Source organism: Xiphophorus hellerii, chromosome 13, assembly GCF_003331165.1.
Source record: "Xiphophorus hellerii strain 12219 chromosome 13, Xiphophorus_hellerii-4.1, whole genome shotgun sequence".
Classification (NCBI taxonomy): domain Eukaryota; kingdom Metazoa; phylum Chordata; class Actinopteri; order Cyprinodontiformes; family Poeciliidae; genus Xiphophorus; species Xiphophorus hellerii.
In genome coordinates, this window is record NC_045684.1 from 11,733,908 (window position 1) to 11,760,413 (window position 26,506).

The 26,506-nt window shown below is 36.0% G+C and overlaps 2 protein-coding genes across 2 annotated transcripts in view; both read right to left on the bottom strand.

Moving 5' to 3' along the window:
• Nucleotides 1-15,926, bottom strand: part of celf3a (cugbp, Elav-like family member 3a) — a 69,812-nt gene extending 53,886 nt beyond the window's left edge. The window contains exons 1-9 of the transcript XR_004341546.1: nucleotides 15,468-15,926; nucleotides 7,794-7,923; nucleotides 6,332-6,483; nucleotides 3,054-3,106; nucleotides 2,839-2,965; nucleotides 2,567-2,742; nucleotides 2,068-2,410; nucleotides 1,072-1,389; nucleotides 7-177 (exon numbers count right to left, since the gene is read on the bottom strand). The gene's annotated coding sequence lies outside the window, so the exon portion shown is untranslated. The remainder of the gene's footprint in view (nucleotides 1-6; nucleotides 178-1,071; nucleotides 1,390-2,067; nucleotides 2,411-2,566; nucleotides 2,743-2,838; nucleotides 2,966-3,053; nucleotides 3,107-6,331; nucleotides 6,484-7,793; nucleotides 7,924-15,467) is intronic.
• A 553-nt stretch (nucleotides 15,927-16,479) lies between these two features.
• On the bottom strand, nucleotides 16,480-24,634 carry ciarta (circadian associated repressor of transcription a). The gene is made up of 6 exons (XM_032581568.1): nucleotides 24,403-24,634; nucleotides 21,068-21,319; nucleotides 20,912-20,987; nucleotides 20,759-20,837; nucleotides 20,511-20,664; nucleotides 16,480-19,032 (listed from the first exon to the last, which is right to left on the bottom strand). The coding sequence occupies exons 2-6, from the start codon at nucleotides 21,317-21,319 to the stop codon at nucleotides 18,655-18,657; spliced, it is 939 nt and encodes a 312-aa protein (XP_032437459.1). The 5' UTR covers nucleotides 24,403-24,634; the 3' UTR covers nucleotides 16,480-18,654.
• Nucleotides 24,635-26,506: the final 1,872 nt, after the last annotated feature.

Sequence of the window (26,506 nt, forward strand, 5' to 3'; positions counted from 1 at the left end):
ACCAACCCTTCAAACTGCTTTGGCTCTGAACTTTGGACAGGGCACTCAGAAGGTCTGCAGGACTCACATCCACCTTGGAGAGGATGTTCACCAGGGAACTGGCATCCTGAGGGACTAAAGGAGCGGCGGGTTTGGGTAATAATGGTGGAGCTGCAGGACGACTCTCCACTGCAGCTGCTGCAAGACAGAACAGGCAGGACAGTCACTCATCATGTGAATCCACAGTAAGTCACTCATTAATTAGATAAAATGCCTGGCTAAAGAATCACCTTACAAAGACAGACTTTAACCTGCTCTATTGGGATTTTGTTATAGAGCAACACAAATTAGCAGTAGCAGTAGTAAAAATTACGCTTTCATGGTTGAAACGATTAATCGGTTTAATCAATTGTTGAAATAATTGTGAACTACTTTTGTAGTCGATTCATTTTTAACTGGAATATACATCCTCAAAAGAAAAAGACACAGTCATCGCAGGAATGAAGCCAAAACTGTACAAAGAAATTCCACATTTTGCTTTTAAAATGAAAAAACCCTTCTGTGTCTGTAAATACTGGAACATATTTACTTGGAACATTGCTACGAAAACAATGCATATTTGTCTGTAAATACAGATGTGTGTGTATTTTTGTATTTATTTGTCATTTTACTTCTGTTTTTCATTTTGATTATTCTTAAATGAAAAAAAAACACTTTTGCAATAAGTAGGAATGCAGACATTGTGGAAAATATGCAAAAAAAAAGAAAAAAGCATATAGTTGGCAACCTTAAAAAAAATATGTCTATAGGAATACTTCATGTCATTTTGTTGTGGAAATTCAATACAATTGCTATATAAAAACATGAAAAAACTGCTAAAACCTGCATTTTTTTATATCTACATTTAAAAACAACAAGCAGTTCTTTGTCATTTTTAGCCAAAGCTGTATAGAGCCATTGTGGAAGGTATAAAGAGTGACAGGTTGCACTTCCCTAAGCTAGGTTTACTTTACTTTACATTTAATAACTGACGTTCAGAACAGTTAAAACATCACAAAAATGATGCTCAAGAAAAAAAAGACCATTACTCACTTGTAGTATTTATGACTGGGCCCAAGCTGTTGAGGATGGAGCCAATTTTACCCAAATCAACACTTTCCAAGGCAGCTGCAGGAACAGCTGCAGGAGCAGACGAAGGAACAGTTGAAAGGATGTTTGTGGGAACATCTGCAGGTGACGGGATGAGCGAAGGAACGGCTGAGGAATCAGTTGTTGGGATGGTCGCAGGAACAGCTGCAGAAGAAGCTGCAGGAGTTTTGACCTGAGGCTCGGTTGCTGCTGATGGCTCACTCTTTGCAGGGATTGGAGTAGACACCGCTGGTTGGGTGAGGGATTGTTTTTGCTCCTCAACTGAAATGAAAGAGGTGATAGAAAATATCCAGTAATGATGCAGTAAAGGCATTTTACACACATCGCAAGGTCTTTACTATTTTTTTTTTTAAACAATGTAGCTGAGATATTCGTTTTTATATTGTACACAAAGTCCACACGAACCTGTTGAATTACACCAGTGAGCATTGTTATAAACCTGCCAAATCCATAGGGGGCAGTGTAGCACAAAGCTAAAACTTATGGCAGCCCTTGAAAACAAACACGACTTCCTGTAATGAATGAAATATGGTGCCTGGAGGTTAAAAAAAATAAATAAAAAATAAAAGACCAAAAAAAACGAACCAACATAGAAATCAGAACCTGTCTAATAATTCCACTGCATGGTCAAACAATAACAGTGGTCACATATGTGAAGTCAGCGCTACATTATTTGTTGCAGATGGTAATGAGCGGACATCTAAATCTCAGGTCTCCAATGTACACACATAAACGCAAATAAGAAGAATTGTCACATGTCCAGTTTGGTCGGAGTTTTTATTAATAATCGATTTTAGTGATATTAAATGTAGTTTATGAGTGCATATAAAATTTATTCGGTTTCCAAGATATTCGGCTACGTGTGGAGAAAACCTGAATGTGTCATTGTACGTTAGCTTCCATTAATTAAATCACACACGTAACTAAAAACCCTTTTACCTATGATCCCACCACTGTCCATTTCGTCCTCAGAGAGCTCCATGTCCTCCACTTCCCGGTTGTCGTCCTCCCCAATGAGCTCCGCTTGACTCGGGGACGCTCCAGGAGAAGACAGAGGACTCGGGGCCGGAGGCTCGGCGTCGTCCTCCATAACCAAACCGTCCAGGTCTGGATCAGGGTTGGCCAAGTCCAGGCCATGGAACGGAGACTCGGATCCGGTCGGAGACGGAGCGTCTGCGGTAGGCGAAGGTATGGGCGACTCGTCCAGGTCCGGTAAGTTGGACTTCAGGGCATCCAGCTTACGTTTGAGGTGGGAAACCCGGTTTGCGAAGGTTTGGTAGGCCTGAAGAACACAGAGAAAGTTATCATTTATGAACAAGCTTACAGAAATTACTCAGTTTGGGAGCAGCTTACAAATATGTCAATACATTTTCATTCCTTTGACATTTTAATATTAACATAAAACAAATACCTGACATCTAAGACGCTAAATACTTACATTGGCAACAATCTTGACCTCTTTGTACTGCGTCTCGTAGAAGATGTCTGCATTCCCAAGAGCTTCAAGAAGCGCAGGGGCGGTTTTGCTTTGTTTCTCAAAAAACTTGACAAACTCGTGCAGCTGAGCACTTCCCTCCTCAAAGTCTCTGGAGAACTTCTTTCCTCCTGCTTTATCTGCAAGAATGGATCATAAAAGAGTAATTGTGAGAAAAAGATGACTGAATTTCGAGGTAAAACCGTTTTAGACAGTGCAGCATTGAAAGTAGGCACCTTTGAGTTTCCTGAGAGCGTCGGAGCTGAAGATGTCCACCCTCATGGCAGCCAGCTGTTTTTCTCTGATGTCAACTTCCTCCAGAGATCTCTTGTACTTGGTCAGCTGGTCGATAAAGGCTTGAGGCTGAAGCAGGAGGAGTCATATTCTCAGATTGATATTTAGGTTGAATGGACACAGAAAGATCTACTGTGCTTGTGGAGGTCTCACTCACCACAAACTCAGCAACAACCTTGGATCGCAGATCAGCTTTAGACTCAACCAGAGCTTTAAAAACATGAAAATTAACAAACTGGACTTAATAATCCACATTTGTAGTATACATCAATTACAATTAAATTTAACACAGATATGAAAAAGGATTAAAGTATAAAGATATTAGGGATGGGTTTTATTGGGCTTGTCATGATAAATTTTGCTGGATGATAAACTGTCCCAGTAATTATTGCGATAAATGATAATATTGTTTACCACAATGTTATTTTTTAAGTAATATACTGATAGTAGCAAAATTGTCCTCTCAAAAAGCAATAAACTTACATTTTTGAACACTTAACACTGAAAATGGAGAATATTTTATCCAAAACAGAACAACCAAAGACAATAAATAAAATGTAAAATGGTACAAATTGGCAGATGTCACTGGTCTCCTGATGTGGCCCTCCTGTAACTCAAACTTTTGGCCAGGAGAATTAGATTCCTCTTTTTTAGGCTGGAAAGATAGAAGACTTGTGGCTTTGTGCCACTTTGTTGAAGGGAACACCTTTAAAACATTTGAGCAAAGGAAAAGGGATTATAATCTTGAGAACAGAGATTTATTTAAATATTTTCAGGTAAGACATTTTTTATAATACTAAAATAAAAAAAAGGTGTCCCTCCAGAAGGTAATGCTATTGTAAACATTTTTGCAAATGCTTATATTCACCTCCCATGTAAAACTGTTTCCAAACTCTATAAAAGGTTGCAGAAACATAATGGAAATAACACCTTGAATATTAAGTCTAAATGGGAAAGGGAACTGGGAGTAAAAGTTACAGAGGGTGATTGGCTTTCAATGTGTGTGACACAACAGACATCTACCAGTTCTAAAAGATGGAAGGAATTCGGATGGAAGTGCTTAATTAGATACTTTATCACACCTCAAATTACTAGTAGACATAGAGGAGAAGAACAGCAATGTTGGAGTCAATGTGGCCATCAGGACGTCAATCACTCTCATGTATTTTAGTCCTGCCCAAAGTTGGCACCTTACTGGGATGGAATCTGTCGGACTATCGGGATAATTTTGGGGTATGTCATCCCCAAAGACCCCAGAATATTTCTGCTGGGGCAGATATCTGGAGAAGTATTTCAAAAAGAAGATGAGCATCTTTTTAAAGTTCTATCAATTGCAAGCAAAAAAGCTATTACACGCTCTTGGCTAAAGAAACTCCCTCCCCAGCGAGACCATTGGCGGGAAGTCGTGGAAGAGATTCACTCAATGGAAAAACTGACATATCTTTTACATATAAAAGGACATTCTTACAACAAACGCTGGTCTAAATGGCTGACATACAAGAACAAGGAAGCATAACTAGGTGTAACATCTTGTAATATATATATATTTGTTTCTTTCTATTTATCTATGTATCAGTGCCCCAAGTTCTGTGTGTTTTATGTTTCATTTTAATGAAAATTTTAAATAAAGAGTATAAAAAAGAAAGTAAAATACAGAACACACACACACAACCAAAACGGTGAATTTTACGAGGTCTCTGTGAACAAAATTGCTCTTCCAAAAGTATTAATCATCAGAAAATGATCGAGCTCATTTTAATTTATCAAACAATTGATAAATTGCTTATTGCAGCAGGCTAAGGCGGTACGGAATTAGAATTTTACCGCAACATTTTGTGGTATTTTATCGCAATAACACTAAAAATTAAAATACAATTTGTTACGTCTCTATAGGTAAATGTAACTGAGCTCTCATGGAACAAATGGTGGAGAATAAAACTGCCAATCATACTATCAGATTGTTTTATTTTAATTAACATCATTAATTGAAATGTACTGATACAACAATAAATCGAAATTCTTATCATGATGAGAAATTTTCCACAGTAGATGACAGAGGTGGGGACTCGAGTCACATGACTTGGACTCGAGTCAGACTCGAGTCGTTAAAATCACGACTTGAGACTTGACTTGAAAAAATGCTCAAAGACTCGGACTTGACTTTGACTTTCATGCCATTGACTTGGGACTTGACTCGACTTGAAGCTGTTTACTTGAAAAGACTTGATATTTTTTACTCAAAGTCTTAAAATTTAAAACACATTATTTATAAAGTGGCGTCATTAATTAATTTCACTCATTCCGTATCAATATGCGCAGACCGTCACTATGTTTTTCCTCTCTCCTTATGTATGTATGTGTACGTAGCTGCAGCACAACCAATCAAATTAACAGGATTTGGACGTTTAAAAAAACGCGGCAAAGCTACAGAGCTCAGGGAACGAAATACGAAATAACCGCTCGAATATGCTTCCGCGAGTAATTTCTTTTGGCTACGTAGGTTATGAACTTTCGACTAAAAAACGAACTGCAACTTGTAAAACATGCAAGAAGAGAATATCGGATGGAGATGCCACGACGTCCAACTTTGTCCGGCATTTGAAGCTTCACAAAGATCGGTAGGTGGCACTTTTCTTTTGCTGTAAGATAGTTGACTTTAGCTAACTTCGTGTTAGCATGTGTACTCCGGGTTAAATTGGTGATGATTTACCATAAATCCGGTCCTTCAAATGCCTCCACAAATAATGTGCACCGTGTTAGCTCAGGAAGCCGGTGGATAGTGAGCGGGGCTCCGGAACAGAAAGCAGATTCTGGACCTGAACACAGGGAACAGAGTCTCTCTGTCCCATCATGATGATGAGCCGGGTCTAGTATCATCTAAGGATGGTTGGTGTATTTGAAGACATCTACGTTGGGAAATTATATTGACAATATATTGTTTTGACAGGTCAGAGAAAAGAGGAAAAAACTGCTGTTATGGTTCTTTGTATTGTGCTGTGGAAATGTCAGCATTTTCGTCTTTTTTTATTGAATATCAAGTTTAACAGAACTGGGCAATAAAGTGGTCCAATTTAAAAATGTTTTTTATACTTTGTGTTCAGCTACACATGTTCTATCATTTGAGATAAATACATATTTTAAAACGAACAAATGGTCTATTATTTGAATTTTTTGTATAATTGCAAATTATAAAAAAAAAATAAAATAAAAACGACTCGAAATGACTTGAAATTAAAGGTTCCTGACTTGAGACTTGACTCGACTTTTGCCTGTCTTTACTTGAGACTTGACTCGGACTTGAGGACAAAGACTTGAGACTTACTTGAGACTTGCAACACAGTGACTTGGTCACACCTCTGGTAGATGATAAACAATAGAATACACGTAGCCAAATTTAGAGTTTGGAGGATTCATGAGTACAAATGTTGAGCTCACTTTTTTGCTCCACAGGCGTCTCGGGAGGCGACTCTTCTTTGACCAGGATATTCCTGAGATCAGTAACAAGCGTCCCTGAGTAGACATCCCTCTCCTCCCAGATGGACACAATCCTCTCCACGGATTTAATCGTCTTGGGGTCACCCTCGAGTCTGGGGAGAAAACAGAGAGGCGAGACCAAAACAATAGTCATGGATGTTAGAGCTGTACGAGTACAGACCAGTTTTACTCAGACCCTGCATATCTATATGAATAAAACAATCCGTGGAAGTCATTTTATTGGAGGCACCAAAGACGCTTTGAGCTTATTTTCAATCAACTTCAAAATGTTCCCTTGCAACACCAACATATTCGGTATCTTAGCAGCGCCTTCTTGCAGTGACCTTACAGGAAACTCTCAGACGGTGGCCTCACTGTCTTTAGATGCGTCTGGTTGAAATGATTGCATTAACTCCACATAAGGTTTGAAATAAATTCCCCATTTATTTCAAGTAGGTGTGTGACAATGAGCTCTGGGAAACCAGAGTAACAAACATTCACCTAAGAATCCAACATATCTTGTAGATACAGCAGTAGCAGCTAATGAGTATTTTTAATTTTGTTTATAGTCCAATTTTCATTTGGTCAATCATGCCAGGTTCAAAATTGTTGGTTAAAACCAATATGGACATTTTAGGACCTGGCATGTGTCCTTCAGGGTGTTTTCACACCTGATAGTCCGGTAATCTCGGTTCGATTGGGGAACAAAGTTGTATATTTGTAACATACATTTTCTGAATATATCTCATATCTTCTAATTTTATGTTGCCATGGGTTTTGTGGTGGGAAATTTTATTATCTGATGTCTTTAGCTGATGTTTTTGTCGTACTACCTCACAATGACATTTTCCAAGACAATCTCCTCTTCTGATCATAAGAAAACCTTTAATATTTTGTATTTTTGATACAAAATATTACCAACAAAAAGCTTTTTCATGTTTCTGTTTTAGATGTCCATGTATTGCAGTAGTGCTGCTGTAGAAAGAGAACTCTGCTTTCCACTTTGCTGACAGACAATGGAAACTCCACAGGCTCTATAGCCTCTGTAGTGCAGCGACAGTAGCACTTTTTGGTGTCAACATATTTTTCTAGTCGACTTTGTTGATTAGGTTTCGCTGCTCCCTAATCGACTTATTTAAAAAGTGTTCGGTTGAAAAGATCAAACTAGTCTAGCATGACTCGTCTGCCATGGAAATCGCATTAGCGAAAGGCATCTTTCATGAAATTGTCCCCAACCTGTGTATTTTTCTTAACCTCAAAGAGGTTTGTGAGCATCTACCATCAGTTTCAGCCTTGCTGTGCAGGAGGAAACATCATCCACATTTTTATTTCTAGAACAAATATCACAATCAAACAGGGGAAGAGAGTTTTTCTGCAGAAGCCCGACGACAGCCAGTCTTCTTTGTTGCCAAAAACAACTTACTTGACCAGCTGGAAGGCGTCTGGCAGCACCTCGGCAAACGCAGTGCGGTAATTAATGGCGTTCTTCCTTTTGCAATTCTGAATGACATCGTTGGCGAGGTACAACAGGTTCAGTCTGTGGGAGGGATTAGCTGCAGAGGAAAACATGGAGGACAACATTAGTGTGACCTAAAGAAACTCCTCCTTTTAAAAACATTTAACTGCTTTCAAAATCCCCAATCTGCCAACGGTAACTACTGAATCAGAATCATAAAATCTCATGTAGTCCACATAATATAATATATAATTTGTGTGTTGGGCTGGCAATAAATCAAAGATGAAAACAAATGTGATTTAATGAAAAAAAAAGAAAGAATAAAGAAATGTAAATGTAGAGGTTTGATGTAGGGGTGGGCAATATGAGCTTAAAGTTTTATTACAATATTTTGAGGTACTATTGTGGTAACAATAAAAGCGATGAAAATAACTATTTATTACTTCTTTATTAGGTAACTGGTGTGGCTGTGATAGCATGACGCAACCATAAAACCCCACAAAAACAAATACTGCTCTTGAAAAACATTCCCATTTGTAATATGCATCTTTTGGACACCAGTCACATAGAGAAATTTGATTTTTTTTTTAGCGTTAAACTGCACACACTAACAGCATTTAATGATATTTTCACATTTATTGCCATTTACTGACATTCTCATTGAACAAACAGTGGAAAAAAATAGTGAAATTAGAAAATCCCAACAATATGGAGATTTTTGTTGCTTTTAAACATCAATAATTAGACTTTATTGTGATTAAATAATAAATCTAAATTCTCATCATGGTGAGAATTAATCATGAAAAATGATAAACAATACAATAAATGCCCACTAACCAATAAATGATTATTGGTTAGTTTCCCTACAAAGAAAAATTTTCATTATTTTAATACCCATGGGGAAAATACTGTAACAAATCAGTATTTTTAGTCCCAATTTACTAGCTATAGTTATTATTTCTAAAAAAAAACCCACCTGAAAACACATTGCTTCATTATTAATTAATAAATATTGAATCAGTGGTTTTATTGTGGGTTTAATTTAAACAATTTTAAACAGACAATTTAGTTTTCCAATGATTACTTTCATCAGAACTTTAAACTACAAAGCAGTGACGTGCGGTGAGGTTCATAGCTGGTGAGGCACTGACGTCATCAGAATCAGATTTGCAAATAGATGCATAGATTGACAGCAGTTTACAGGTTATGTTTCACTTCTGCATCCTTACACATACAAACTGTAGCTCACAAAATCTATCGCTGCACTTGACTTGCTTCCCGAATCGTTTAGCCTAGCTCGCTGTCACTTACTCGGCAGTTGAGGAGTGAACAAGACGAACGTCTGGGATCTTGAGCGCCCCCTGCCATGAGGCAAGTGAACTGCCTGCCTCACCTCGAACCTGTTCTCTGCCGTTTATAATCGCTCATTACACGAAACACGTTACACAAACACAGTTGGTGACAAAAAGCACTGTACATTATATACATAAGCTAAATTATTGGAAATAAGTTCACATATTAAATTTGTTTAAACCATTTTATTGACGCCGTACAGCAACATGCTCTCTCCGCTTAGCAGCCAGCGCAGAGCCAGGGGTTGCGCAATCCAAGGTGAGGCAGAGCTCGCTGCTGCCTCACCGGCATCGCTTCCAAGCATTTGAATGGGAAAATAAGAAAATTCAGCGATTTTGAACAAATAAAAATCGAAATTGGTGAAGCTACATGAAAAATAAATATTTTTTAGTACAAACCACCGGATGAATATAACAATTTAAATTACTTTATGATTATATATTTTCTTTCTTTCCATGATGGCTGGTGAGGCACTGCCTCACCTGCCTCCCCTGACCGCACGTCACTGCTACAAAGTTATATAAATCCAAACTCAACAATTTGCAGAAAAGTGGTAACATTGCCACAAACAGCATAACAGCCATAAGGTTTAAGATGGACATGATATTTTACAAATAGAGTTTAAAATTCCTTATTTCTTCACCAGTTTCATGCACAGAAAAAAATCAGAACACATATTTGGTTAAAACGTTATGACTAGGCATTCAGGAATAAGAAGTTTTTAAAAAAGTTTTAATGCATTCAAATATTCTGTCACAGTTTCTAAAGTTTAAAGTCTTTTTTTACTGAGAGGCCTAAAGGGTAACTGAGTAATATAAAGCATAATCAAGCTTGAAACTGCAAATTGTTGTCCTGTAGCCACACTTTTGTGTTTTGATGCAAAAAAGCAGAAAATCCAGCAATTAAATGACTCAAAAAGACAGATCAAAACATATGTTTGCTAGTAGAAACAGTGACTGCACTCACAGAACAGCAACTAAAAACTATAAGGTCCAACAGTAAGCTCAGGATGTAACCAAAGGGAGCAAATCACCAGATAATTCAACCATAATATCTTCACTTCACTTTTAGACATGATGGAGGTCATGAAAACTCAGCTCTGGTTACACCAAAAGACCGTTTAATAAAGTGGATATCTGCACTTGTAACTCTGACATGTAAACTGCACAAATTAAATAAAAAACAAATGCATTTGAGAAAAAAGGGACAAAAAAAATGTAATAAAAGCAATAATTTACAGGAACGTTTAAACCACCAAATGTTACATGTAGCTATAAATTAGAAATAAAGATAGATAAACAATGTAAAATGTGTCAACTGTGGAAAAAAACTGTTTTTTTTCTAATTAATTGAAAACAATAATCAACCCTTAAAACTATTGTATAATAACAATTAAAAAAAAACCTCAAGATCTTTATCTACTTGACTCGGGCATTCTAATGAGATCCCAAGAGCTTCAAAACAAATTTTATCTGAATATAAATTATTTTTTAGATGCATCAAAATGAGAAGCTTATAGCTATGAGAATCAGTTGTCAAAATAATCCATCCGTCCATTTTCTACCTCCCTTGTCCCTTGAGGGGTCGGGAGGTGCTGGTGCCGATCTCCAGCTAACGTTCCGGGTCAGAGGCGGGTTACACCCTGGACAGGTCGGCAGTCTGTCGCAGGGCTGTCAAAATAATGTTAGAGAAAATTCTGATGAAGGGTTTAATTTCAGATTTTTATAAACTAGTAATATCCTAAGTTTCAATTTATACAGTTTAAATTAGAGCTGAGCGATAAATCAATTAAACCTTCTCTTTTTCAAGATTTAATGTTTGGAAAATCTGGATTTTTTTTTTTTTCCACCAATGTACTCCTTGGATTTTCATAATTCAGACTGATGTTAGCACACCCAACATCAAAGTCCAACTTGATCTTGTTTGACAAGAATATTTAACAGCTTCTGCTTATTTTGACTCTGAATTCAGGCCGACTTTTTAAAAGATATTTTCTGTCATTTGTAAATTTTTTTAAAGGAAAGAAATGAGGCAGAAAAAAGCCGTTAAAATTGGAAATCGAATTTGGTATAAAACGTTAGACAAATTGGAGATTTTTTTTTTTAAGCCACATCGTTTAAATGGTTAATGTGCATGTATAAAACAGTGGCAGATATAAATATAATGGTGATGCTATGATGTGAGCCCAAAATGTATAAATCAGAGGTACATTACTACATTGCACGTGGTTCTGTGAAAAAAAACAAAAAACAATGCTTTTTTTGGGAAAAGGTCAAAGTGGTGATGGGAAAAAATACTACTAAACCCGTCAATATGGACCTAAAGCAGCTTCTGTTTGGGCTTTATCTCGGATTCACAATTACACAAAAAATGAAAAGATACTGTTGGATCTAGTGATACTGATTGACGTATATCACTGCACTGCAGGAAGTCCCACAGAGGAACAGTAAATCAATGACAATGACAAATGACATCACTGGAAAGGATTGCATACTTATTGAAGGGTGAGATGGACAAATTAGAAACATTTGGAGGCCTTTCATTTCATTTATCAAAAAGGTAGAGGCAGAAGATGCTCAAATCCATGTAGACGAAGAGGGCACTTCTTTGTTTTTGTTTGTTTATTGTTTACACAGAAGTACAGTATATTTCACACTGCAAAAACATAAAATCTTACTTTTGGTCTAGTTTCTAGTACAAATGTTTTATTGCACTTAAAATAAGACAAACTAACTTAAAAGTAGCATCTTAGCAATATACAGAAGCTAAAAAGTAAATAATTCCTTAGTATTGATGAAACAGTACTTGTTCTATTGGCAGATAAATTAACATATGGGAAAAATGTCTTGTTATAAGTGAAATAATCTGCCAATGGAACAAATATTTTTTCACCAATATTAAGGAATTATTGACGTAAAACAAGCCTCTATATCTTTCTAAAAAGTAGAAAGATATTTTTTTTAGTTAGTTGTGTCTCATTTCAAGTTTACTAAGTTATCTGTACTAGAAACTAGACCAAACTACTTTTTGTGTTTTTACAGTGGTATTATCAAAAATGATAAAACAAAAAACAAGAAAAAAAGAATCAATGGGAAAAAAAAATTATTGGGATTAGAGAAATCAGGCCCTGCTTCTAAATGTTGACCAGTTTTATTGCATTTTTTATTTTTAATTGACCTTTGGTGAAAGCCTCCTTGTCATCACCCTAATCTTTAGCTCCGACTCTGACTGGAGAGCTACAAAAAAATAACTTCTAGTGAGAGGAAGCATGTTGGTAAAGATTACTTTAGATCAACATGAAATCACTAATTCAAAAATAATGTTGTGTTATTGCAGCTTTTTTTATGCTTTTCTCTGCTTTCAAATGAGCTACACCAGATAAATGTTGAATCAGAGGTAGAAAAAGCCAGGAAATTATTTACTGTGGTCTTAGTTTTTCACGTCATAAAAACCCGAGATTTTAAAAGTGTTTTGCAAAGGTTTTGTATTCACTGTAGCCATTAACCAGACCAGATGAAACAACTCTCTTTCAGACCTGAAAAAGCCTTTTCATTTAAATGATGTTTTAATTATCGTATGTACACTTCTTTTTCTAGAGATAGAAAAGCTACTTGTGTGGACCCAGATAATTAGGATTTCCAGAAGACGGAAAGTTTTTCTCTTTTCAAACAGGAGTTTATAATTTGTGGATAAATTGTACAATATAGAAAGAATGAAAACAAGTAAAAAGCAGAAATATAAAGCCACAGAATGTATTTTACAGACAGAAAATATTTTCTTTTTTTCATTAAATATTGATAACAAAAGCCAAAGTATGATAAATCAATGGCTAATTTAGTGTAATCTGTAATTGCTATGCATTCTGCAATGCATTCTGAATGCATTGCTTTGCATTCTTTTTGATAAAGTTAACAAACTTTATCAAAAAGCCATTTCCTGAAACTTATTCATCTTTCGAAAGTATTTATCATCTTACAGTCTCGCTTACTAAAATAACCTCACCAGTCAGTAGCTTTATAGAATCATAATTGACCACTTTCACATTAAAAAGCATCTTGACAGGTTAATGGGAATTTATTCTTTTCCATTCACTCAAATGTCCCTACTTTTCAGGGACATCTGAGTGAAAATGTCCTAGAAAATCAGAGGATACGTTTGTTTTTTAGTAAGTGATGGTTACCATCGAGCAATATTTCCCCGCTGTTGCTTTTATCATCAAAATGTCCTCTCTACTCTGAAAGCTTTAACAACTTTTACTAAAATCTGTTATCACATTTGAACATAAAGAGAGGAAAAGTCCAACAAACTCTAATGGAAAAAAAATAATAATAATTACAGTTTTTCACATCCTGAAAACGGTCAGAGTCAAACAAGGAAAAATTGTTCAATTCTGATCTTTGGCCAGTCAATCAGTGTGTTACTAAAACAGAGACAATAATTAACTATAACTTGACTCCTCAACTAAAGACAAATGTGTGCTTTACAGAAGCAACTGAGTGACTAAATGAAACCAATATTCATTGATAATCATACATTGGGAAGAAATGAATGATTTGAAAAACCTAAGCCATCAAGCAGCACTTTAAACAGTTTGGTTTTAAAATGTAAGTCGTGCACTGACTCCTAGTTATACAAAACCCAAATGAATTGTTCTTGTCAAAACTATTTTCAAAAGCTCCAACAAAACCAACCTGATTTTAAAATGTTTATGCTGTAAAAGCAACCAGAGTCCCAACATACTACCACTAAAAAGGTCTTCCTCAAAAAAAAAAGAGCCAATCTGAGCCTCTCCCCTGGACAGCTGTCACATTACCTAACCTGTGATCAACAATGGTTCACTTCACAACTCATCAATAATAATAAACTCATCAATCAGAAAGCCATTTAACAACCCCTTAGTGAAAAATAATAACAATAACAAACTCAATAAACCTCATCTTCCGAAATTATAGTAAACATTTCAGCACATCATAAAGAAGCAAAATGGATCTATAAAATTTCTGCTTGGAAATTGGAACAATCTGTGTTGTTGTAGCAAGTTGCAAGCAATAATTGTCCAAAACATACAATTGTCTTGTGTACACCCTCTTACATAGAGCTACTCCAGAAGACATCCTGAGATTTTAAATTATTAGACATAATTTAAAACATTTGCAAAGTCTTGCATGAAAAACACTATATGCACTCTAAGGAAAATTAACATTACATTTTTATGGATTAGAGCGGTGCAACCTGGTTCTCACCACTAGCGCACAGTCTGACTGAACACATTATTTACATGGATGATTTATTTTCAAAAATCTTCACGTCATAGTGGCTTTGGAGGTTTGGATTAGATCATCCCAGAGATTATCTAAACCGCCAGGTGATGCTGGGCAAAAGTGGAAAAAGTTCACAGGACAGATGTATAAATAAGAGAATAAGTGTCTAAACTTTCCTTCTTTCTAGTAATGTGACAGGAACTGGACACTGTCCCGATGAGGTGAGGAGTGGATAGATGGAAAAATGGATTAGTCGATGGATGGACAAACAGGTAAGTTGGTCAACAATTAGACAAATCCTTTCTGTACACCTCTTACAGTTTGGTCTCAAAGACAAAATTTTTAAATACAGTTATTTATAAATATCTGACTGGCTTAGCGCCAAAACACATTAAAGACCTGCTGTCGTCAGCTTCCAGAAACTCAAGTCTTCTGGTTCTGGTCTGCTTTGCATCTCCAAGATCAGAAACAAACATGGAGAAGCAGCATTCAGTTTCTATCCTCCACTAATCTGGAACAGACTTCCAGAAAACCGAAAAAACTGTTGAAACACCGAGTTCTTCTAAATCAAGGCTAAAAACTCATTTGGTTGATGATGTTGCCTTAATAATAGATGGAACATCATTTATTTTAGTCTCTATTCCAACTTTCCCGTTATATCGCTGCAGTGTAATGTTTTTGCTTGTTTGTCGGATGTTTTGTTTACATCTTGTAAAGCAATTTAAATTGCCTTGTTATTGAAAATCAACTTGCCTTATGCATTTTCTCCTTTCAAAGTGATTCTGACCAGAAAAAAAAACCTAATGAAGTTCGAGACTGTAGAAACCGAGTGTAAGTAACTTGGACTTTAAACAAGAACTGACGAATGCTAGTAACTCTTTAAAAACGGTAAAATAGCCATTTCCTGAAGTAAACCTAAAAGCAGATGAAAACTTCAGCCTAATCTTTACACATTGCAGTCGTTACATTAATAAAACTAGTTCCGATCAGGTAAAGTGGGCTTCAGGTAGGTGGTAAAGCTACTCACATTTCCTCAAACACTTCATCCACTGGCGCACAATGAGGCTGTGGTACTTCTTGTTGTCTATGCACCATGTTGACAGTCCCTGGATGGAGTCCATCGTGTTGCTCAGACCTCTGAACCTCTTGTCCAGTGAGGCTTCCAAAGATCCTCCTGTTCCCGCTGCCATGTCCACAGAAGCCAATCTCTATCACTCCAACATTAACTTAGCTTGGGCTAGCACTTAGCTTAGCATGCTAGCTCCACCTTACACAAACAGCATCGCGTTCAAAAGCCGCTCGGCAGCCTCCTGCTGTAATTTCATACAAAATTAAAATTCGGCTTAGTTCTTTTTAATCCTCTTTTCCCGTTTAAAAGTTATCCAAAGTGAGATTCTTTCCCAGAGATAATTTGTCAAATCATTTAACATTTATGGTTAAAACTTAGCGCCTTGTGACATCCTGGTACGCGGTCGAACATTTCCGAAACACGCTGTGCCTGTAGCGCCCCCTGGTGTATAGGAATGTAATATGAAATATGGAGCCCCACCTCCTGCGTTTTATTTATAACGCAGGACTATTTTTTCTTTTTCTGCGCCAAAATAGTACCATGTAAAATGCCTAAATCATGCCTAATGTCTTTATTTTTTGCAATGGTGCTAAAATATATACATTTCAAAGTAGTTTTAGACGCTTCACGCATAGATATGAGTTTGGAAAACGGACATCGCAACCAATGCTTTTCTTCTGCTTTACGGGAACAAGTCGGGAGTGTAGCTGAAATACGTAAGGAGTTTCAGCAATAACATCAACAAGCTATTGAGCGATGAAGAGAGCAGAAAACAAATGAACAGCCAACTCTTTTTATTTTTATTAATAGAAAAGATTTAAGCCCATATACCACATTCCTTCAACTTCAAATGTATTATTTTGTGTTGGTCTAACCCCACTAAAGTCTGTTTCTGTAATGTGGAAAACTTCAGACTGTATAAATAATCTTGCAATCCATGGTGTTTCATTAAAAACTCTTAACCAGAAAATGGAGTTGATAAATCATTTCAGTCTTTTAATATCCAAAAAGATTTTTCAAGCACTCACCAGTAAGGACAATATGATTTACAAAAAACAAAGAAATGGCCTCTACAAAAAACAACTGGACTTTTTTAAAACATACAACTGCAAAGAGAGAACTTTTGTCTTATTTCACAAATATAGTCATATATTACCGTTTAACAACAAAAACACTAAGTTTCATTGTACACATTTTGTTCTCTGCCTTGTGCTTACTGTTTCTACATGAAGTAACATTGAATTATCCAAAATGATGAAGCCTGAGAAACACCTGCACAATAAGCACATCTGGTTTGCAGTGACATGTTTTTTTTAATTTTTTATTATTAGTTATAAAATTATGCACTTGATTTTTCTTTGTTGTATAATTTCCACTGTTATGTGTGTTTATATGTAAGGCTCTGACAATGACAAACCATCAGAGACGGCATGCAACATGAATATAACTTCACTAAAATGTTTTTAAAAGAATAAAAACAATGAGTTCATAAATGGAAATGGTTCAGTTCCTTTCATCTTTACCACATTTCTTATTGCACTTACAGTGTTGCCAATTTTATGAAATAATAGAGTGATGAATCCGTCAAAATGAGGCACAGCAGTTGGTTTTTACTTCCGCATCATGATTGGTTTTAGTATATATTATACTACTATTCTTCAAATGTTGCCCTGCACAAGGATACACGTTTATAATACAAGTACCTCTAAGGTGTAACACAAACCAGCCGATGGAATTAAAAATATCAAGTAATGCTTTTATAAATAATCTCACAACTTTGTTGATGTTCACAGACGTGTAACATTTCCTCATTTTCATCCAAAGTGCAGATACACAAACTCAGATGCACACAGGCATAAATATGTTAAGTTGTTTGCTACAAATTTCCACTGCAACATATTTCCAATAAAAGCAAAAGGTGGCAACTCACAAGATAAATAGCACAATATGCAGAATCAAATTCAGCTCAGTATTTATTTTCTTTTTTGCTCAAGTGTTTTTGCAGATAAACCCTTTTCCTTTTCATAGTAAGTGGAGAAACAAAGATAAAATAAATAAAAATATTTGTGACATCATTATAAGCCATTTACAATTTGAAAATGCAAAAATGTCTTTGTTTGGCACATCTTGGCAGAAGTTGCACGTCTTTCCTACATCATTTAGTTTCATCTGTAAAAACTCTTGATAGTATGAGATAATGTAAGTCAGCAAGATGACAAAATCTACCAGAAAGTAACTTAATCGTAGCTGGAAGCAGAAAATGGGCAAAGGAAGATTCTTTTCAATTTTGGAGTGTCTCCAAGTCACTTAAAGAAAACTATATGTCAAATAGTCAGAAAGATCAGCTTTTGAAGGCGATGTGAATGAAGAGAACTTGTCTTCTTGTAAATGTAATATCAATACAGTAAAATTCTCTTAAAAATCCAAGGAAGCTGCAAAAAAATTTTTTTACTTTTACAGTTTGCCAGAAATCAGCAATGAGGCTCATTAAACTACTGCAGGACAGAGTAAAAAATACTAATGGTATGTGGTATTAGACAGTGTTATCCCACGTCTAATACTTTTATTATCATTTTTTTAAAATCCTTTGTCATTACTTTTTGGGCTGCCTTAAAATATGTAAAAGTACAAAACAGTAAAAATCTGCTTTATTGCACAAGAAATATCAAATATTTCTAAGCTATTTTAACTCAGTTCTCCACAAAGCATCACCTTCCTACAAACAGTAGTTCTAAAATAATAACAATAATAATAAAATCATTATTGGTATTATTTTCGGAATGATGTGCTGCTACTTTTCAGGCTGTCATATATTATGAAAAAAATATAAAAACAGTAAAAACGGCTTTAACACACAAGAAATATATATATTAAAAAAATCCAAGCTCCTTCAACTTAGTTTCATAGAAAAACATTACGTTCCTGCAAACAACAACAGCTCCTAATAAAAATAATATAACACAGTCACTTTAGGAAAAGAAACCCAGAGAGTCGGGGGTTAATAAGTATCTTCCTCCACCTCCTCTGGTTTAATGTGCCTTGCAGGCATGGCAGACTGGCTTCACGCCAAGCCTTATACTTATGTAATTCGGTCCGCCCTCCAGCTGAGGTACCTCCATGTGATAGCAAGGTCAGCCTCAGCCAGTTAAGGTGAGTCAGTCGTAGGAACGCTGTTGCTTGAAGATACCGAGCAGTCCTGCGTAGCTGGGCTGCGGCACGAGGAGGGCAGAAAGACCTCAGTAAGCTTCGGGTTCTCGCTTTCTCTCCTGCTGCATATATAAGCCCTGCTTAAAGGGCCAGTGCTGTCTGTAAACCTTTGCCCTGCTGAGCAGTTATCCACTTCTGTGTCAGCAGTTTTCTCCTCTGACGTGATCTGATTTTCTGGAGATAGAGGAAGACATGTCGAAGCGGTGTCGAGTGAAGCGGCAGCGTGGCACCTCTCGTGTTCACTGTGTTGACGGTGGCTTTGCTTCGCCGGGAGTCTGTCAGCAACATCGGGGTCTGACCAGCTCAGCTTTCTCTTCTGGAGAGGAAAAAATAGAACCAAATGTTGCTACTGTAAAAAAAAGTCTTGGAGGAAACAACATGCTTGAATTACAAAAACACCACATCACGGATAACAGATGTATGAACGGGATATAGGTAAACATAATTTGTTTCCCCCTAAAGATGATCTCTGTTTAATAAACTGTTCTTAATATAAAATGACAATAAAGTATTCATACTCCTTATATCTTTTCACATTTTAAAGTTATAATTACAAACATGAATGTATTTTTGTTTTCTGTAATAGACCACCACAAAGTTGTGAATAATCAGAAAGTTGAAAGAAAAAGACACATGGTTTTCAAAATACACAATACATGATTTTAGGCATACATCTGTATTTGCTGCCACCACCATGTCTTTATGAACGATAAAGACACCATCTCCAGTTTTTTGCAGATTTTCTTCCAAAATCACCCTTTATTTAGTTCCACCCATCTTCCCAATAACTCCAAGAGGCTTTCCTGGCTGTGCAGAAGGAACCCAACCTTGGAGCATGATACTGCCACCACTATGTTTCAATATGAGGATGTTGTGTTCAGAGTGATGGGTTGTGTTAATTCTCCACTACACAAACGTCTATTTTGTGCAACCTCACCATGCTTCTCCACAGCTTTATCATTGATATGATTGTTGTTGGTCTTCATAATTCCCTAAAGTTACTTTAAAAGAATATCTGGATTTATACTCAGATGAAATTACAGACATGAAAGACATGAACTGAAATTTATTTCGTTACCAGAGAAAAGCTGGTAACAAACTTGCCAACATTTTTCAATTTCATTGGTTTAAAAAACTGTTTATTATTTTGCATCTACTTTGCATTTATTCATTACTTTGTGTTGGTCAGTCACAGGCCTGTCAGGATGAGAAATTATTGCAATAATGATAATATTGTCATTTTTGACCATTTTTAACAAATGTAATGATAAAGGCATTACACCCACTTAGAGGTGAATAAACTTTAATTTACAACATTAGAACCTCTAAGACATTTTAAATATCCACAATAAAGAACCAAAACAATAAATAAAATGGATTATGAAGTCTCTGTATATAAAATTGCCCTTCAAACCATAATAATAATAAAGCTCAGACAAACAAAGCTGCTAGTAAGGACTTTCGTAAAATAAAAAAAGTTATACTGGTTATCAAATATTTGCAACATTTTTTCAAAATGGCAGCTTTTCAATTATTTTAAAGACCAGAATTAAGCAAACTACACAAACAAGAATGCAAATGGTAATTATAGCACTTCTTTTAATTTCTCATGCGATCAATTGATTTATGGTTTATTGTGACAGACTTAGTCAATCATATGAAACCCAAATACAACATGGTGAAGTTTACAGAATGTCAACATTGGAAAAAGTTTACTGGTGTTGTTTAACATCAGTAAACTTTCCCCATTATTTCTAAAGGCACCAGCCTGTATTAATGTCATTTGATTCTCACCTTGACCGGCATGTGGAGCTGATTTTTCTTCCGATGTAAAGCTAGTGAGGCAGTGCTGGTCTGCTTGGATTTAGCCTTGGACTTGAATGACCCCTGAGGGAACCACACTTTGAGCAGCATCTCTATCTGCAGCAGATTCTGGAGGTATTTCTCACTGCAACACAAATCCATGTCAAAACTATTAGTAACAGCAATAATGACATATTTGCTGGAGTTGTTTAATTTAGAAGCACTTTTTTTTTTTTTACCCCATTTCAGGTTTCTGCAAGATCCCAAGAATCCGCTGTAATCTGTCGATGGCAACACTCTGCTGGAAGCTGGTTAAGCCTATGAACATACATCAGAATGTCAGACAAGTTGGTTTATTACACAGCAATATTTGGTGTAATTAATCCACAAACCTTTGTCAAACCGTCCAGTCTTTAATCCCTGTAGAAGCTCCAGCAAAGGGCGGATATAGCTGTGCAAATCAGCACACTGAAAATATAGACAGATGCGTTTGTTATGAAAATTAAACACCAGAAGGACAAAGCTTGTTTTAGTGAAACTGTGCTCACTTTCTTAGCAAAGGTCAAGTCTCCTGGAGTTGATGACCTCAGTGCAGCCGCTTCAGGAGACAAATGTTTTGCTTCTTCGGGGTATAGTTCACATTGATCGCCATTAAACTTTGAGTTCATGGAGCTTTTTAATACACCGTCCCCTTCTCCCTCAGAGAAGATGTCTGCCTCGTCCTCGCTGGGGGGGAAGCTTGAGGTGGAGGGAAGCGAGTCATAAGACGGCCATTTGGAAGATTTACCCAATGAATTCATCTGTGGAAACATACAGAGTTAGTGCATGACAAACTTATTTCACTCCTAAAAACTGCAGGAAAAACGCAAAGTATTTCAAATACTGACAGAGGTAGCTAGGAACATATTTTTTAATACATGTCACTTTCAGTGAAAAAGTTTCACTAGAAAAGAAAGAAAAAGCAAGTCGCCATAAAAATGTCCGTGTTTGTTGTGGCATTCACTCCAGTTCACTCCTTAAAAGTCACAATAAACAATCATAACTGAAAATGTCACCAGTCAAAAAGGAAAGGACGTCATATTTTGGGGAAACATGAAAAAGTATATCAGGGTTTACACCAGCCTGGTGGGCCACCAGGCTTTACTTGCATTCCCTCCAGGCTACGCATTGTTTATTTATTTCTTTTAGGTTTTTTTATGTTTCCCCTTTTTGAGACTTTATAGTTGATGTTTAGGTATTGTTAGTAATGCTTAGTAAAATTTCCTGTCACCTTTAAACTTTTTTTTAACTCAAAAACAGTTTGAGTTTTTGAGTTAAACTCAAAAAGTCATCCAGCGCTACGGCTGGACGACTGCCCTAGCGCCCCTAACACTGGGCTTAGCGAGTTTTCTGGAAGAAACCCTGTATATAATTTAAAAAACTATAGAATATTGATGAACACTGAACTGCAAATGTACCATTACTTCAATATCACTAAAAGAAAACAACTGTTGTAAATGCTAGTTATTATTTAAGCACAATGAATTCAGTATCTTTGTACTTGTAATTTAAGCATTGGCACTTGCTATTTAGTGCAACATAAGAAGTTTTAGAAGACAAAGGGGGAATAAGGTGGTAAAGTCACAAATAAACTACCACTAAGTTGGTCAAAAGAAATACTTTCAATAAATCCTTAAGATGTAAATAAGGCTTTTGTTCACAATTAGCTGGATAAACAACTATAATAATAATCTAAAGTCTACGTTTACTATATATACAAAGCAGAAAGACATTTACACTGTTTATTTGTTTATACTTCAGAAATAATCACATAATGGTGGTTTTTCTAATTAATCAATCTATATATGGCACAAATTTCCACACTGCTATGTGCATATTACAACCAATATCAGTATACCAGTTGTAAAGACCTGGTGAGTAATGTCTGGCTCGTGTTTGAGCAACCATAACATAATGAAGATGAGATAAGTGATCAATTTTGACAGTTTATTACACCGGGACGCAGCAAAAAGAACATCTGTACCACATCTGAATGAACTCATGAAGTGCCAGAGACGTCAACATAAAGACACATAAAAGATACTTTCTGTTCTACTACAAAGAGATTTAAACTTTCTCTGTGTTATTCTTATGAGGATGGAAAAAAGAGACTGCATTATGTCAATTTTGATTTTATTAGGAGTTGACAAATTATTAAACCTATTATTCTCATCATAAAAAGAATATTTATTATTTTACAAATTTCTATAGAATATAAATTATCTAAACTATTTGAAATTAAGACAAAATTGCCTACAAGAACCTCTCTTTAGTCTTGCCATTGGTCTATATCTGTAATTCTTTAGTATAAAAACAAACATACATGCAATATCTTAAATCCAGTTCCAAACCATTTGGAAAGTTTATAGACTAACTGAGATGTTTTCGAAGTTAAAGCTAATGTAAAAGTTTTACATTTTAATTTTAAAATGTTATCACTTAATTTAACACAGGATACTGTGACATCTGACTTGTGACACACCAATTTAAAACAGAAAACTCCCACTTTTTTATTCTGCCAAAGACTCAATCATCATATAGTTTATTTCTTTTGTTTTTATTTTGAGTTCAGCAAAACACCGAAATAGGTAATTAAGATATAATTTGGTCCATAACGGGGAACCATCTTGTAACAAATTTTCTGTTGGGATTATGTAGCACATTTTTCTCCATTCATGGTCCAATTTTGAGAAAAAAGGTTGAGAAAAAAAAAGTTTACATAATTTTGTATGGCTAAAGAAGATTGAATAGGCTAACGTTGGAAAGCACAAAGTCATTTGCCAACCAAATATTAGTATCGTCTGGTAATGAGAGCAAATATTGGAATTGTCCCATTTTCCCATAAACACCTCTGATCGGTAATCAGCAGGTCAGACACTAAAAATAGTGGTCTTTTTCCCCCACTGGTCGATCAGAACTAAAAAGTTAGAAAACTCATATAAATGTTTATACATATGCAGAAGAGAAAGAAATATTGTAAAAACCTTTCAGTAATAAGCAGTAGGTTCAACAAGGACTTGTTAAAAGTCAAAATGGGGGACTGATTGCATATTAGGGATGGACAACACCTAAACCTTGGTTTCTGTGATTTCCAAAATAAATGTGCAATTTACAAAAAACTACACCAAAGGTTTTTCCACACATGTACAATACACCTATCAACAATTTCACACACAAAAACACAAACTAGAATGTGTCAACATTGACCCACCAATGTTGTATATGTGGAGGAACTGTCATTAGGAAAAACGTGTATAAAAATATGGGACTGACTTTGTATAGTTAAATTTAACAAAAATGGAAAGACCCTAACCAGCCAGTCAGTGGTCAGTGGACGGACAATGAAACAAGTTTACATAATGGAATAAAATCTGCAGCTGAAAATTGATTTCTTCATTGGAGATGGAGGATAACTCCTCAGAACTGTATTTTTATTTGGGAGGTGCCGTGTCAGAAATTGTTTTCTTTCTAGTTATTCTACATATTTTTGCAGTACAAAGTATTAAATGGGGGGAAAACTGTTATACAAGAGTCACAAGGGGGTGCCTAAAAAGTTCACAACAAGCCTGGAAATAAATCATTTGAGACACGCACACTCTTATACAACACTCCTCTGCTCGTATAAAACGTATGTCCTCATCTGTCAATGAGTTTCCTCACATTTTCAATCCAGTCAAGTTAATAGAGAACAGCTTAATCCATTTTTTTCTTTTAGAATGAACCACCAATGTTTAAATATGACTGTTTTAAGCATATTGTCTTATAGTGCTTCTCCACCTCCAAATATATATCTGTGTACGTCAAATATCCAGACATACAAAGACGTAGAGCGAATAGTTCTTACCTTTCTGCTTGAAGAATCCAGAAACTGACTTTGCAAACTATACTTTGAGAAACTGTTCCCCACAAGCTGAGGGAACTTGAACACAGAGATAGCGTTGAATAAACTCAGCTGTGAATCCCGTCTTGTTCTCCGGTTCAGCTTCGGCTCCTCCCTGCTCGTCCAGTCGTCTGTGTCTCGCTTTTCCTCTACTCACTCCATGTATATCTCCGAACAAACAGTACCAGCACGGAGCAGCTCAACGGCCGCCGCACGTGCGCCAAAGGGTACGGCGCTGCGATTGGACGAGAAGCAAGCGCGCTCTCATTGGATGGAAGCCTCAACCAATCGGCGCTTCGGGTTGGTCTGTACACGCGGTGGTACCGCCTCACCTCTGAGAGCCGCACGTGTGAGTGTTGTGGCTCGTTGAAAAGGGGAACTGCACGCGGCTGCTGCTGGCAACTGTTAAAAATTTAGCTTTTCATAACAGGGTCACATTTGGCCTCTTCCAATGGATATAACGCAACAAATGAATAAGAGAAACAGCAGGTCACGTTTAGAGTGTATTTATTCAGACACACTCCATTAAATCAGTGTTTTTACCTTTTTGTCAGCCAGTCACATTATCCAGTAAGTTTCCAATTGTGGAAATATGTAGACTGAAGATAGCAACGTGACTTCAATAGCACTGTGAAAGAAAAAGGCTATACATCTATAATTTTACTTTTTTCTCATTTACAAGTCAATAGATACTGCATGGTATAAATTGTCTTCCTTGGATTGAAGCTTTAACTTTAATCATTCATTAATCCCAAGTATTTATTCATAAATGTGAGCTTCACTGTAAAATATTTTGAAAATGTAATGAAAGTTTCTTGTGTAAACAGTTTATTAGCTATTCTTTCTGTTTCTACTTACAATTGTTGCATTGTTCTTGTGTTTTTGAATATGCTCATTTGGAGTTTTAAAACTTTAAAAGCAAAGAAATATGCTATTAATGACTTGTTTTGCTGCTAGTTGGTAGCACAACATAACAGCTATGCTTAGTTTGGCTCTGAACCTCAGATCTGGGATTCACGTTACGACCAAGTTAACTTGTTTTGTTGTATTGGTTTGTTTTGAACCTTAGACATTTTTAGTCCTTTACTGTTTTAGTCCTTTCGTAACTATTTTGGGAGAGGGTCAAAGTCAAAGTCAAAGTCTGGACTTGAATCCGTGTGAGATGCTGTGGCCTCACCTGTAAATAAGTTGTTCATGCCCAAAAACTCTTCAATGTAACTGAATTAAAACAATTCTGCAAAAATAGAGAGAGTCAAAATTCCTTCACACTGCTATAAAAGGCTCATTACCAGTTGTTGCAGGCATTTGATGGGAGTTGCTGCTTCCACCTGTTGTATAACCAGTTGTTACCTTCAGAGAAACAACTACCTCCACACATTTAAGCTTGTTTTTGGGTAGCTTTTGTAAAACTTTATGTTGTGTTTGTTCAAGTTTATCTTCATCTTATATTGAACAGTATTAGATGACCTGAAGCACTAAAGTGAAGTGAAATCTGTATGAGAAAGAGGATGTTTTCACATCACTTTATGAAATAAACAATGCATATTTAAACATTTTATTTCTATAAAGTTGTCATTACTCATAATAAACTTCACAAGATTGGAATACATAGTTTTGCAGACCATTTGAAGTTTCCATAGAGAGGGCTCTAAATTAAGTCCAGCAGAATTACATAACAGACTGGAGGAGTGAATCACTTCTTCAGTGCACATGAGATACTCAAAAGAAAGGATGTGAAAACTATGTAGAATAAAAAAAAGAACTATTCTCCTAATAAGGATGATAATTAATAAAAGTATAAAGTCAATATGACAGAATAAAAGGAAAATGAACTGCTGCTAAAATTCTGAGTGTGAAAGAGAAAGTTCAAACATCGTTAACTTTTTAAACAGTAGCAATCAATCATACACGTCACGTGAAAGACCAGAGAACCAGAGTTTCCTGTTAGACTGTACAGTAGAGGCGTCATGTGCATTTTTATGGCTTTTTGTTGCAGCAGGCTTGACAAGCGTTTTGATATTTGCACAGGAACACTTTGTTCAGGTTTTTTTTTTTTTTCTTTTTGATT